Below are 16588 nucleotides of genomic sequence, written 5' to 3' on the forward strand. Positions count from 1 at the left end.
TCCTAGGAGTTTTCCTTTAGGGATCTCTTTCAGGATGCGATCAGTGGATTCTTTCAATTTCTAATTTGCCCTCTGGTTCTAAAATATCATGGCAGTTTTCCTTGATAATTTCTTGAAAGATGATGTCTAGGTTCTTTTTTTGATCATGGCTTTTAGATAGTCCAATAATTTTTAAGTTCTCTCTCCTCAATCTATTTTCCAGGTCAGTTGTTTTTCTAATGAGATATTTCACATTCTCTTCTATTTTTTCATTCTTTTGGATTAGTGTTATAGTGTCTTGATTTCTCAAATTGTCCCTATCTTCCAATTTCTCCATTCTAGCTTTTAAGGAAGTATTCTCTTCAGTAAACTTTTGGACTTCCTTTTCCATTTGGCCAATTTTGCCTTTTAGGGCATTCTTTTCCTCATTGGCTTTTTGGACCTCTTTTGCCATTTGGTTTAGGCTATTTTTTAAGGTGCTACTTTCTTCAGTATTTTTTTGGGTCTCCTTTACCATCACTCTCAGTTTTTCCTCTTCTTCTCTTACTTGCTTCTCCAAATCCTTTCTGAGCTCCTCCATGGCCTGGGACCAATTCATATTTTTCTTGGAGGCTTTGGATGTAGGAGCTTTGGCTTCACTGTCTTCTTCTGGTTGTATGTTTTGAACTTCTTTGTCACCAAAGTAAGATAATATAGTCTGACTCTTTTTGCACTGCTTGTTCATGATCCCAGCCAAATACTCGAGTTATAAACTCTCTGTTATGGTAGGGGTCTGTTTCCAGTGTGGAGAATATACTGTCCCAAGGTTCAGGGGTTTTGTGCATCTGTTTTCAGAGATATTTCTAGGGACCTGTAAATTTTCAGTTCTTTCAAGGTGCTATAATCAAGGGCGATGTGTTTACAGGCCAAGAAATGGCCTGTGCTCTGGTCTATGAGTATGCTTTCCTGTCTTGGAACTGTGAGGAGGGTTTCCCCTCCACAGCAACTACAAGCTTCACCACGCCCCAGGACCGCCACCTAGAACTGTGACCCAGATCCAAGCATGGGCAAAGCAAGAGAAACCTGCACCAGCAGGGAGATCCCTGCAATCCCCCTCTGATCAGGCACTCAATTTCCCCTAAGTCTGTGGGCCGGAAGCTCAGGAGGCAGCCGTTGCCCCGGGGCTGAACTCCGGGAATGAGGCTGGAACCCCACCGTACTTCTCTCTCACCACTGCAGAAACAGACTTTTCCCATTGACCTTCTAAGTTGTCTTTGGCCTTCATGGGTTGAGAAGTCTGGAAACCGCCACAGTTGCCTGTGACTCAGTCCTCTGAGGCCTGCTCCAGGTTCGCTGCGGCCTGTGCGCCCACACCAAACTGCGCTCCTCTCCCCGCCCAGTGCGATATACCTTTCTGATCAATCATCCAGGTTGTCTTGGGCTGGAAATTTGTTTCACTCTGTCTTTTTTGTGGGTTCTGCTGCTTTAGAATTTGCTTAGAGCCATTTTTTATAAGTATTTGGAGAGGTTTGGGGGAGAGCTCAAGCAAGTCACTGTTTTTACTCTGCCATCTTGGCTCCACCCTCACTCTCTTTATTAAATATCCAGTACTAATATCCTGAACTCCAGTCTTTCATTACTAACTGCCAGTAAGTCACTTTCACTAAAATGCTACAGAGGCATCTCAAGCTTAACATCAGTAAAAATGGTAGTCATTCTCCCTCAGCTCAGCCTTCCTCGTTTCTCCTGAGGGAATCGCTATCCATCTACTCAGTGAAATTAGTAGACCAGTATCTATTAAGTACCTACTATGTGAATGGCACTATGCTAATTGATGAGGATACAAAGAAAGAAAAAAGGGAGACCCTGACTTCAAGAAGATCACAATCTAATGGGGGAGATAATATGCAAACAACTATGTACAAACAAGCTATATTCAGGATAAATAAGAAATAAGCAATAGAAGAAAGGCACTAGAATTAAGAGAGTTTGGGAGAATCCGTGTACAAAGTGGAATCATAGCCAGGACATGAAGGAAGTCAGTTGGGAGACGGAGGGTCCTATTTGAAGAATAGCAAGGTGGTCAGTGTCACTGGATCTAAGAGTATGTAGCAAGGAATAATATATAAGAAGACTGGAGAGTGGAGGAAGGGTTGGCTATTAACATCAAAGGATTTTGTATTTGATCCTGAAGGTAACAGGGAATCACGGGAGCTTTTTGAGTGAGCGAGGGAGTGACGTGGGCAGACCTGAGCTTATGGAACATTATTCTGGAGGCTGAATGGAAGATGGACTGGATTGGGGAGAGATTTGTGGCAGGCAGTGCAATCAGCAGGTTATTGCAATACTAGAGGCATAAGGAGATGAGGGTTTGCATTAGGGCAGTGACATTATCAGAACAAAGAAGGAGGCATACTGGAGAGATGTTGTAATGGTGAAAATGACAGCCGTTGACAACAGATTGGATCTGGGAGGCAATGGATAATGAGGAGTCAAGCCTGACACCTCACTTGTGAACCTGGGGGACTGGGAGGATAGTGGTTACCTCCACAATAACAGGAAAGTTTGGAAGGGAGGATTTGGGGGAAAAGATAATGAGTTCAGTTTTGGACATGTTGAATTTCAGATGTCTACAGGACATCAAGTTTGAGATAGCCAACTGGCAGTTGTAGATGTGAGACTAGAAGTCAGCAGGTTAGGGCTAGATAAGTAGATTTAAGAATATTCACCAACATTCCCAACATTGTGGCCATTCTCATCCATCCTCCCCCTCCAATACAATCAGTTTGTGTTATTAATTCTCCCACAACATTTTTCAAAACCATTCCTTTTTCTCCATTCAATGGAGAATGGAAGTTTTCATCAACCCTTAACTATACTAATAAATATCTTCCTAATTAGTCTCACCACTTCAAGACTTTCACCCTCTTTAATTCATTCTTCATGGCTGCAAAAATGATATTCCTAAATTCTAATCTGCAACTCCCCTGACAAAAATATTGAAGGGGTCCATAATGCCTCTAGGAGAAAACATAAACTCCTCAGTATGGCATTTATAGGATCACAGAAACAGGGTTTAAAAAGGATCTTAGAGGTCACTTAGTCCAATCCTCTTATTTTATAGGTGAGGAACTGTGGTATCAAGAGGTAAAGTCTCTTGCCAAAGGTCACGAAAGTAGCAAGTGGGAGAGCTAGGATTTGAATACAGATCTTTTGATTCTAAAACCAGACCTTCCCCATCTGACTCTGACCTACTTTCTTTTCTTTCTAGTCATATTTTATATTAAGCTCTTCCACACATTCTGCATTCCAGTCACACTGGCCTGTTCAATATGTCCAGCTCAAAAAGAGTGTCTGACTTCTGCTCACATCCTGCCTTCAGCATAGACTTGAGCTCATGTGACCATAGGCAAGACTCTTAACCTACATGAACCTCTGTGTACTCATCTATAAAAGAGAGAAAATGAGACTCTTTCCCTCAGTAATCTCATCAGTTTCCATGGGTTTGATGATCACTACCATCGATGATGATATCGATCGATGATCAAAAGAGTAAAAAATGGTTCAGAAAGACTAAAATATCAACTGTATATACACTACATGCAATACTTCACACTTCTAGACTTCTACTTTTCCAAAGAACAAATATTCATTGAATTGAATATGGGTTTTGCACCCTATATTTGAAATGCTTGTTGAATTGAAGTGAATAGTTATTTTATTAAATTCTGGTGCATGAACCTACATAGAAGTCACTAAAGAATGTTCTTTTTTTCTATAGTATAAACACAGGTGGTTGTTGTTGTTGTTGTTTGTTCTTAGTTCTCAAAGATGATCTGAATAAACTTGAAAACATTTTAATAATATACATTTAACCTAGGAACAAAAAGGAAAAATTATTGAAATAGAACAAATTCAAGGATAATTTAAAATAGAAATTCAAGGTAGACTAATTTTGGCTCTATTACTTTATATATGTATATACATATATGTATGAATGTATGTATACACATACATATATATACACATATATATATACACACACACACATATAATCTTGGGCAAATAAGCTAAACAGGGGCAGTTAGGTGGCACAGTGGATAGAGCACCGGCCCTGGATTCGGGAGGACCTGAATTCATATCCGACCTCAGACACATAACACTTACTAGCTGTGTGGCCCTGGGCAAGTCACATAACACCGTTGGCTATCCAAAACAAAAACAAAAAACAAAAAAAAGCAAATAAGCTCAACACCTGTAGGGTCCCTCAGCTGACAAATAAGCGAGTTACATCAGATAATCCTTAGGGGCTCATCCAGTCCTATGATATCGATATTGTATGATCCCTACAAAGATAGTTTATTTACTCCTTTGGGAGCTTATTGTAATTCAGTTGTAGTAGATGAATAGTGATAAATGTAAATAAGTTTCAGCTATTAAGCACAATCAGTAGGTCCTATTCCAGGCATAAATAATTAAGAGAAATAGAAATAGCAAATAATCCATCAAATAATAATTTAAGTATAAGTTATTTGTCACTTCCATTAAACTTCAGCTAAACTTTCAACTTCAATTCTTTTATTAGGGGAAAAAATGTTTTTACAATTTGAAATAAATGACAAAAATCACTAATCATCTACTGCCTGGCTAAAATTATAAAAGAGAAGCTCACTCAATTGCAAAGAGACATAAATTGCAACACAGTAATTGTAGAATCCTTAAATGTTTTACTTTCAAGGAGAGATAAATCTAAAAGTAACATAAACAAAAAGTAAAACATAAAGAAGGATGAAGAGATACTTGGGAATTTTAAACATTAAAGGACTTACGGCATCATACAAATGGAAATATTAAAGAGTATACATATTGTTCAGCATTTCATAGCAGATTTACAAAAATGATCTTATGCTAGAGAATGCTACACACACACACGCACACACACACAAAATAAATGTGTAAAGCCTTAAATAGAAAATACATTTTTAACTGATTATGATACAATAAAAGTAAAAAAAACATGGAACACAGTCATTAGATATAGACAAAGGAGACTGAGCAATGATATACTGAACAATGAGTGGGTTAAAAACAAATGACAGAAACAACTAATAACTACATAAAGGAAAATGGCAACAATGAGAAAATATTTTTAAAAAATTGTGAGTGATGCAGGAAAAGCAATCCCCAGAGGAAAAATCTATCCTTGAAAACATTTAAATATAAATTAGAGAAGATTAAAGAGTAAAGCATGCAATTAAAAAGCATCTAGAAAATTAAGAAGTGAACCCTTTGAAAAGCACAAAAAAAGGAAATGGGGGGGTGGAGCCAAGATGGCAGAGTGAAAGCAGTGACTTGCTTGAGCTCTCCCCCAAATCCCTCCAAATACCTGTAAAAAAATGGCTCTAAACAAATTCTAAAGCAGCAGAACCCACAAAAAGACAGAGTGAAACAGATTTCCAGCCCAAGACAACCTGAAAGGTTGATCAGAAAGGTATATTGTGCTGGGCTGAGAGAGGAACTCAGTGAGGAATGGGCACGCAGGCCACAGTGAACCTGAAGCAGGCCTCAGAGGACTGAATCTCGGGTAGCTGTGGCGGTTTCCAGACTTCTCCACCCACGAATGCCAAAAACAACTTAAAAGGTCAGTGGGAAAAGTCTGTGACTGCGGTGAGAGAAGGAGCTAGGTCTCAGTCGCAAGTCCTGAGTATGGCCTCTGGGGCAGCGGCTGCCTCCTAAGCTTCCAGCACACAGACTGAGGGGGAATCCAGTGGCTGATCAGAGAGGGATTGCAGGGATCTTGTTGCCAGTGCTGAGGCAGGAATCTCTTGCTTTGCCCGTGCTTGGATCTGGGTCACAGTTCTGAGGAGGGTTCTTGGGGCAAGGAGTGCTGATATTGTGGAGCTTGTTGTGGCTGTGGAGAGCAAACACCTTGCCCCTTATCATACCACCTTGGAAGAACTGAAAACATACAGGTCCCTTGAACTATCTCCGAAAACAGTTGTACAAATCCCCAAAGCTTGGGACAGTATATTCTCCACATTGGAAGCAGACTCTTACCTTAACAAAGAGTTTAAAAACTCATGTAACTGGTTGGGATCATGAGTAAGCAGTGCAAAGAGTCAGACTATGTTTTCTTACTTTGGTGACAAAGAAGATCAAAACATACAACCAGAAGAAGACAACAAAGTCAAAGCTCCTACATCCAAAGCCTCCAAGAAAAATATGAATCAGTCCCAGGTCTTGGAAGAGCTCAATAGGGATTTTGAGAAGCAAGTAAGAGAAGTAGAGGAAAAACGAGAGTGATGCAAGAAAATCATGAAAAACAAGTCAACAGCTTGCTAAAGGAGACCCAAAAAAATACTGAAGAAGATAACACCTTAAAAAATAGCCTAACCCAAATGGCAAAAGAGGTCCAAAAAGCCAATGAAGAGAACAATGCCCTAACAAGCAAATTGGCCAAATAGAAAAGGAAGTCCAAAAGATTACTGAAGAAAATACTTCCTTAAAATTTAGAATAGAGCAACTGGAAGACAGGGACAATTTGAGAAATCAAGACACTATAAAATAAATCCAAAAGAATGAAAAATTAGAAAACAATGTGAAACATCTCATTGGAAAAACAACTGACCTGGAAAATAGATCCAAGAGAGAGAATTTAAAAATTACTGGACTATCTGAAAGCCATGATCAAAAAAAGAGCTTAGACATCATCTTTCAAGAAATTATCAAGGAAAACTGCCCTGATATTTTAGAACCAGAGGGCAAAATAGAAATTGAAAGAATCCACCGATCTCCTCCTGAAAGAGATCCCCAAAGGAAAACTCCTAGGAATATTGTAGCCAAATTCCAGAATTCCCAGGTCAGGGAGAAAATATTGCAAGCAGCTAGAAAGAAACAATTCAAATATTGTGGAAACACAATCAGGATAACACAAGATTTAGCAGCTTCTACATTAAGGGACCGCAGGGCATGGAATATAATATTCTAGAGGACAAAGGAGATAAGACTGCAACCAAGAATCACCTACCCAGCAAAACTGAGTATAATCCTTCAGGGGAAAAAAATGGTCATTCAGTGAAATAGAGGACTTTCAAGCATTCTTGATGAAAAGACCAGAGTTGAATAGAAAATTTGACTTTCAAATACAAGACTCAAGTGGAACATGAAGAGGTAAACAGGAAAGAGAAATCATAAGAGACTTATTAAGGTTGAACTGTTTACATTCCTGCATAGAAAGATGATATTTGTAACTCATGAGACCTTTGTCAGTATTAGGGTAGTTGGAGGGAAAAAATTATATGTATAGATAGATAGATAGATAGATAGATAGAGGGCACAGGGTGAGTTGAAGATGAAGGGGTCACATCTGGAGAATAAATTAAGGGGTGAGAGAGGATTATACTAGGAGAAGGAGAAAGGGAGAGGTAAGAACAGAGTAAATTATCTCATAAAAAAAAAACAGAAAAGAAAAGGCTCTTACAGTGGAGGGGAAATGGGGGAAGGTGAGAGGTAATGAGTGAACTTATTCTCATAGGATTTGACTTAAGGAGGGAATAACATACACACTCAACTGGGTATGGAAATCTGTCTTACCCTACAGGAAAATAGTGGGGGAAGGGGACAAGAGAGTAGGGGGATGATAGAGAAGAGGGCAGATTGGGAAAAGGGATAATCAGAAGCAAATACTTCTGAGGAGGGACAGGGTCAAAAGAAAGAATAGAATAAATAGGGGAGGGTAAGATAGGATTAAGGGAAATAGAGTTAGTTTTTCACAGCATGTCTACTATGGAAGTGTTTTGTATAATTGCACATGTATAACCTATATTGAGTTGCTTGCCTTTTCAGTGAGGGAGGGAGGAAGGGAGAAAATCTGGAAACCAAAGTTTTAAAAACACATGTTTAAAAAAAAAATGTTTTCATATGCAACTTGGAAATAAGAAATACAGGAAATGGGGTACAGAAATCTATCCTGCCCTACAGGAAAATAGAAGGGGAAGGGGATAAGAGAAGGAGGGGGGAGAGATAGAAGGGAAGGCAGACTAAGGGAAGGGGTATTCAGAATATATGCCATCTTGGGGTGGGGGGAGGGGTGAGATGGGCTGAAAATTTGGAACTCAAAATCTTGTGGAAGTAAATGTTGAAAACTAAAAATAAATAAATTTATTAATAAATTTTAAAAAAAGGAAATATAAAAAGTTGGAGGAGAAATAAATACAATTGGTTAAAGACTATAACTAAGATTAACCTAGATCTGTTTTTAAAAACATTAACATAATTGGCAAACCATTAGCTATCTTAATTTTTAGCAGAGAGAAAATCTGAAGTACCAATGTAAATGAATAAGGCAAATTCATAATGAACAGAGAGTAAATAAAAGATTTACCAGAAACTTCATAATTACATGCCATCAAAAGTCAAGTCAATAAGCATTTATTAATCATTTACTATGTGCCATGTTTGGACAGACTTTGAGAGACAGTGGAGGATAGAAGGGCATGGCATGCAACGGTCCATGGGGTCACAAAGGGTGAACAAGCAACTGATTGAACAAGACTGAATAGCAACATATACTATGAATTGTGCTTAAGTTTTGGGAATACAAATACAAAGAGAAAGAAAAACTCACACTGTCCTAAAGGAGCTGACATGGTAATGGAAGAAGACAACACATAGATGCTGTTTAGAGGTGGTTAAGTGCTTATTTAGGATGGTAGCAGTGAAATTTGTTTTTTAATAGCGTTTTTTGAAGTGGATACAAAAAAATGAAAAATTAATGATACATTCAACACATTTTATTGTGTTCTGAACATACATCATTAGTAAAAACAACAATAATCACAATGAACAAACACATTCTTCCACAATAATGACAGAAATTAAAAAATATATATATTTCAGGAACTTTGGAGAGCAGTATAAGTAGTGTCTACTGCTGTAATAGGGACAGCTAGGTGGTATAGTGGATAGAGTGCCGAGCCTGAAGACAGGAAAGCTTATTTTCCTGAGTTCAAATCTGGCCTCAGTCACTTACTAGCTGTGTGACTCTGTGCAAGTAATTCAATCCTGTTTGCCTCAGTTTCTTCATCTGTAAAATGAGCTCAAGAAGGCAATGGCAAACTACCACTTTGGTATCTTTGCCAAGAAAACCCTAAATGGAGATCATTCAGGCCTGAAAATTCAGACAGGACTGAAAAGTGACTAAACAACAACAAGCCTGCCATAACAAGAATCAAAGAAGGAAATTATAAAGGCACTATTCAGGAATGATTCTAAGAAAAGGTGTCAAACAACATAATGGCCAGAGCTACTTGAGTGCTTCACTTACTGAAGATCAGTGGAAAGGCACTGGGAAACTACATTAATGATTAGCCGATATACACAATACAAAATTGGAATACCATATTGTCCAATTGAACAAAAAGAGATATGCCATAGAAAATGTGGAAAATATATAAAAAATTCTACATTATTCTTTTAATCAGAAATTGAAAGACAAAACTAAACAGTCAAAGCAATTAAAAAAGATTTAAAGCAGAACAAATAATAAAATAAACAATTTTACATCAATCCATAACTTTATTACAGAGACTTTGAGAAACAAAACAAACAAACAAAAAAAACAAACAAACTAGAGAAGAGTGAGAGGAAGATATGGAAAAAATGAAGATCATCACTATGTGGTTCCAAGAAGACCAATTCAATGAAAATATAAGTTGGATCAAATGAAAAACTGAAAGCCTTCACATTCTCGATAGAATGAATGAAAAAACAGTCACTTCCAAGGAGTGGCTGAAACTAGCTTCTCTGAAGAACTGGATAGCAGTGGCGCCAGATAAGAACCATAATTATTGTCTCAAAGGCTTCACAACAGCTCATAAATAACTAGCATAGTACTTTAACAACTTCCTCTGAGAGGCAATTGATTCTATTTTTAAAAAAATATATATTTTGATGATTTAATTTTTTATTACCTAGATTTCCCTGTGCTATAAATCTCCCCCTTCCCAAAGAGATATTCCTTAAAACAAAATTTTTTTTTGGAGGGACACAGAGGGGGTAAAAAAAAATCTGGCATGATCTATTTTTGGGGCAATTTTTTTTAATAGCAAGTAGCTTGTATGGTTACATTTCCTTGAACATTTTCAGAACAAGAAAGATTTTTTTCCCCCAAAATTGAATAATTTCCCTTCAAATGATAAGAAATGTGTTTTATTGCACATATACTTTAAATGTTTTTAAACTATTTTTTTATTACAAAAAAAAAATCTATTTTCTTTCCATTCCTTCTCTCCCAAAGGAAAAAAAAAATTAAAAAGAAAGCCCTTGTAATAAACATACATAGTCAAGTAAAACAAAGCCTTGGATTACCAATGTGTAAAAAAGTTCTATTTTGTTTTAAATACTGAATCCATCACCTCTCTCTCAGGAGGTGGGCAGCATGTTTCATCATGGATCCCCTAGAATAACAGTTGTCACTACAATGATGAAGGCTCTGAACAGCATTCATATTCGTTGGTTTTTACAATGTTATTGGTTTTATATAAGTTATTCTAATTTTACCCACTTTATTATGCATCAGTTACTGCAAATCTTCCCAGATTGCCTTGAAGCTGTCCTTTTCATCACTTCTTTTGGCACCATACCATTCCATTGCATTTTTATATGATAATTTGTTCAGTCATTATTTAATTGATGGTCAGTCCCTTAGTTTCCAATTTTCTGTTACTAAAAAAAGAGCTGCTATAAATATTTTTGTATATACAAATCCTTTTTATCCTCTTTTATCCCTTTAGGGGAGTATAAGCCCAGTAGAAGTATTGCTGTATGTTTTTAATAAATTTTTATTGATGTCTTTAGGGATTTTTTTTTTGTATCACCATATTTTCTCCCAATAATTCTTATCTTTCTTCACAGAAGGTATTACATATTTACTAGTGAAAAGATGAGAATACTAGTGACCTTTTCAGATACAGGCCAATTTTGCATTTATGTGACTTATATAAAGAATTCACAGCTTGTATCTCAAAACAGGTCTACAAATATTTACTTTAAAACAATATGTTGGCTTAAGAGCGAAAAAGAATGGGCCAAGAAATATCAGATACACAAAGCACAAATTATAATTGACTATATAATTATGCCTGAAAGCATCATAACATTTACATTACTTTTACTGATTATTTCAAAGCTTTTGACTCAATTAACTGCATTTATAAAGCATCATGTATCATGCATTATGCTACATACTAGAGATATTAAAAAAAATTCTCTCTGTCTCTCATAGATGGATTATTCATGTAATGCATGTATATGTGCATATTTATATATGAATTTATATATAACACATATGCACATGGACATAAATATAAAATAGATGTGAGTACATTGAGAAGCTAGAGTATTTGATGTAAATGTGGAAAACAAATTTCAGTATTTAAAACAAAACCAACAACATATTAGTGTCAACTGAAAAAAAAATAACAGATTTTTCAGTGAGACAGTGTAAGTATATTATGTTTCTTTATAGCCTTAAATCTATTGTCATCTCTTCTAAATAGAACTAAATAGGGCTTCCAAGTTAAAGAGAAAATAGAACCAAAACATCTTATTAATCATATGATATAAAATGCAAGACATCAACAAAAAGGGTTTCCATGGGAAAACAAAAATTGAACAGCTATTTTATCTTTTGGAAATCTGTCACCAATAATATTAATTTTTTTTTTGGATTCAATAGCATAACATTTTTATGCACATACACCTAGGAAAGATGGAGACTAAATGTTTGAAGATTTCATTTTCTGGGAGAAGGCAAAAGCTACAAATCCCATGGCCTCGTCTATGCAAGCCATATGGAACATAATTAAATCAAAAAGAAGTTAAGAGATTTACTGGTATCCAGAAATCAAAGCAAAATAGAAAGACCACATTAGAGCATTAATAAATAATGCCAATCTTAATGTACATTTTTATAATTGTAATTTGGACCACAGCACATTTGAAAAGTAGCCTTTAAAAAACCTACACACTGAAACACAGGGTCCTCCTAAAGCACTACTGAAAGATGATTACTTGACAATGCCTGACACATAGTAGGTACTTAATAAATATTTGCTGATTGATTTTCATCATTAAGAGTACATGAGGCAGCTAGGTGGCACACTGGATAGAGCACTGGCCCTTAAGTCAGGAGGACCTGAGTTCAAATATGGCCTCAGACCAAACACTTGACACATACTAGCTGTGCGACCCTGGGCAAGTCACTTAACCCCAATTGCCTAAAAACAAGCAAAAAACAAAAAACAAACAAATACAAACACTTGACACATACTAGCTGTGTGACCCTGAGCAACTCACTTAACTCCACTGCCTAACCCCCCCCCAAAAAAAAACAGTACATGAGAAACATGTCAAAAATGACAGAAATACTTGGGAATACCCAGATAGCACTTCCCAGTAAAGGTAAATACTGTTAGACTTGTCTGGGAAGTGTTAGCAAGCTTCAAAGACTTCAAACTCCCATCAAGATACTCTGTCTCTTGCATCTGATGATTAGCACAGGAAATTTGGGAAAGGTTCCCTAGAAGGTTGTCCACAAGGCAATGAAATGTTCTGGTCATAGCAAGTTAAGAAACAGTCTATGAAGACATCAGGGAAATGAACATCCACTGGGATGAAACCATGGACTTTACGAGGCATGGAAGAGCATTTTAAAACATGAATAAACCTAAAAGGGTAGAAAGGAAGGAAAGCAATAGATACAACCTTTTAAAATTCATATCAAACATATGATTAATGCACAAAAAAGTAGTAGTTCACAGAAATTACTGGCAAATACTTCTATCACTTATTTACTGTAAATAGAGTCCCATTACAATGGGACTCTTTAGACTCTAGTTTATTAAATTAAAAGGTCCTTTCATTTTTGGTCAAATGAAATAAAATTAATGAAAAAAGGCAAAATTAATTTGCTAATTTTCATTTAATAATGTTACAGCCTTCAATAAAGGATTTTTTTAGAATGGTCTTTCTAAGACATTGGTAGTTTGCACTGACAAATCTTCATGTCCTTGCTTGGTTCTAGTTATGACAAATGATGGATATTTTTAAGATAGTTGGTCAGGGAAATAAGGTCAAAGTGTATCTACAAAACCTGATACAGTCCATAAAAAGAGTTAACCTGCAAAGATCAGTGGCATTGTGCTCTAAAACTAGCCAAATATCTTTATCAATTATATTTTTGTAAATAATGACCAAGATGATTTACTGGAGTGTGGCTATTGTGAATGCTACAGGTTTCTGGAGCCAGAGGTAACAGCTGAGCACAAGGGGGACACCAAGAAAAGGGCTCAGCATACCCTCACACCAGAGGTGCTAGTCCTCTTTGAACATCCCATATGTCCCCTGGCACACAGCAGGCGCTATTTAAACATATGAATGCTGGTTAATATTACTAATGTGATTTAATCCCAACTGGGCATGGCAACAAGACAAACTTTCTATTCCTCCCTAATGATGCAGTATCCCACTCTCAATAGCAGCTGTTCTAAACATGCCCATCTTTCCTTAAGCCTCCTAGGCACACTCTTCAACCTTTCAGCCAAGGACCTTGGTTCCTATTTCACCCCCCCTCCTCGATTTGCTGAGAGGTTACTTTTTTCCTCTTCTTATTTCATGTCATCCGGACATCCTTCCCTATATGTTCCCTTATAAGTATAAATGTATAAAGTACACTCAAATAAATATTTAAGTAATGTTCCTATACAAATTAAATTTCTGAAAGTTAGCATACTCATTTTTACAGATGTGGAAATTGAGTCTGAATGAGGTTAAGTGACTTGCCTAGGGTCACATGTCTGAGGTAGAACCTGAATTCAGGTCTTCCTGATTCCAAATCAAGCAGTCTATGTTCTGAACCATCTAGCTATCTCATGTAGGATAGCAGAGAGTATATTCATATAGTATATAGAAAGCTGGATTTAGAAAAGGCTTAGTTCAGGTCCTCACTCTGCTATTTATTAACTATGTGACACTGAGCAAATGACAAAATAGTGTTTTAGGAAAGTTTCTGTGACTTTTCTACTACTAATTCATACATGGATTGCAAGTTGTAGCAATGAAAGGAGTTCTGAATTCTCACACTTGGAGTTCCCAATGCTAACAGAATCATAGATCCTCTGAATATCAATTTAATTATATTTCTATGATATAAATAGGACTGGCCACACAATAGTTATTAAGTTTCTTCTTGGCAATTGATACAAATAGGCTGGCAGATCCTAAATTAATGTTATTTCTGTTATAATGGCTATAAAATACAAATTATTTTATCCACTCAAGCAACCATTGATTAATGAACTAAAATGAGAAAACCAGAGAATCCCAAATGGATGAAAACTCTGTCATGTTCTATCAGGACCTGTCACCACATGTAATTCCCTGTATCTCAACAGCACTTCTCGTAAAGGGGGTGGAGGATGAGGTGTGTGTGCGTGTGGGGGGGTGGTATGTAGAAAGCAGCTGTCATTCTGTCCCCTGTTCTTGAAGCCAGCCACACTACTACCATCAGATTCATGCTTCTCTGGGATAATTTCAAAGATTCAAAGAACTTAATAGGTGTTCCCTTTTCATTAAAATGTTGAAGACCTCTGATGTTAATCTTTTCCTCATTTCCTTGAATTTAGGAAATTGTTTGATTATTAATTCCTTAAAGACAGATCAGTATTTTCTAATAAAATAACATACAAGTCTAGGCAAAGCCTTGGTGATACACAAGCCTTTAATGAATGAAAAATATGATACAAGAAATGAGATTTTCAGGGTAGATAGGCGGCATAGTGAATAAAGCTCTGGCCTTGGAGTCAGGAGGACCTGAGTTCAAATCCAGCCTCAGACACTTCACACCTACTAGCTGTGTGACCCTGGGCAAGTCACTTAACCCCGAGTGCCTCACCAAACAGGAGAAAAAAAAAAAAGAAATGAGATTTTCAACTAAGTTGAATAATTTTTTTTATTTTTAAAAGTCCCTCTGTAGTTTTGTGATCAATTATGTTAAATTCAATAACTATCTACTGATTATTACCCTAATTCTTCTGATTTTAGAAGCTGAATCAAGAGAATTTTTCTAGATGAGTAACTCACCGTAGCTAAAAGTTGGGCATATTTAAAAAAAAAGTCTTTGCACTCAAGGAGATTACATTCTTTTTTTTTGGCCAGGCAATTGGGATTAAGTGACTTGCCCAGAGTAAGTGTTCTTTGTGTGATGTTGGATTTGAACTCAGGTTCTCCTGACTCCAGGGCCAGTGCTCTATACACTGCACCACTTAGCTGTCCCGAGATTACATTCTAATAGAGAAGACAACATTTACTTTGGATTATCAAGTCAGTCATAACCAATCATGAAATGAATTCAAAAGACTGGCAGCTTCATTTGATGACTCAAAATGTAGGCATGGGATCTCAAGTTACATGTAAAGTTGTGCAACTCTAAAGAACAAATAAAAAATGTGAGAAAAGGTTAAGTGGAAAAAAAAACCAAACCTTGACATCTTACTTCATGTTGAGGAAGCAAAAAATAAAACATTCAGTTGGACTGTGAAGGGGCTTAGGAATTCCCTAAATTCACAACTGGCAATCTAGGACTACTAAATCTAAAAAGGTTTTAAATGAAAGCTTCTGTCAATGTACTGAGGATGCCCCATTGTTTTGAATGGTTAATGTCTGTGTCAGTATGTTAATGATTCCTTTTTTCCTTACCTCCAGATGCTCTAAAATATAGGGAGGATTTGTCATGCCAAGTCTCAGCATAGCTCCCTCAGGAATCACTTCCACTAGTTTCCACAGCAGTGTAGGAAGGTCGGTGCCAATATCTCTGCCGTAGGCCCCTGTGTCTTCACTGGTCAGCCATATCTCACAGACACCCTCTGCGAATAAGAGGAGATCATTACCAAATCTGTTGCAGAGCTCTTTCTTTATAATACAGCTGCTAACTCTTTTTAATTCAGTATTTCTCAAGACTATTATGCAGCCAGTCTGGGTATTCAATTGCAGAGAAAATGCAGCTAATCCTATGGGTAGCCTTGGGTTATTAAGTTCATTTTATGAACACCACAGTGCTACGACAATGCTATAAATTATCACTATGTTCTGAGGAGTGATTAACATTCACAGCCAATCAGTACAACTGTGCTTCTTCCACAGTATTTCGATCAGGACTAGTCACACTTCAGAGAAGACCTATTTTGTTGAACTTCAGGAGCAATGCCACTAAAGCTAGTGGCCCAGGGAAATACATACTATCAGAAGCTAACTGACTCATCGGTTAGTCAACAACATTAGGAAAAATGTCAAGAGTACTTAAAGGTCTAAACCAACTGCTAAAGATAAGGATACACATTTGTCTCGTACTAACTATTCTAATCTGCATCCTTTATTCAATTAAGAGCACTGTATTAAACTATTGCATTCAAAAGGTTGGTTGCTGTGGCAAACTAAGTGGCTGTGTTGGAAAACCTGTTTCCTGACAGCTTACATCCTATTTTCCATCAATCAGAGTGTAGGAAATAGTGTATTGGGTTTTTTGTTATAAAGAATTCTGACCTTGAGCATTGCAGCTTGCAATAACATCCTC

The 16588-nt window shown here is 36.8% G+C and overlaps 1 protein-coding gene across 2 annotated transcripts in view; it reads right to left on the minus strand.

The window, feature by feature from the left end:
• CDKAL1 (CDK5 regulatory subunit associated protein 1 like 1) overlaps positions 1-16588 on the minus strand; it is a 668649-nt gene that overhangs the window by 273429 nt on the left and 378632 nt on the right. For both annotated transcript variants that reach the window (XM_027874274.1, XM_027874355.1), the window contains one exon: positions 15715-15881. In XM_027874274.1, the coding sequence (XP_027730075.1) occupies positions 15715-15881 (167 nt within the window). The remainder of the gene's footprint in view (positions 1-15714; positions 15882-16588) is intronic.

This window comes from Vombatus ursinus, unplaced genomic scaffold (assembly GCF_900497805.2).
Source record: "Vombatus ursinus unplaced genomic scaffold, bare-nosed wombat genome assembly UNPS02000577.1, whole genome shotgun sequence".
In the NCBI taxonomy this organism is placed as follows: Eukaryota; Metazoa; Chordata; class Mammalia; order Diprotodontia; family Vombatidae; genus Vombatus; species Vombatus ursinus.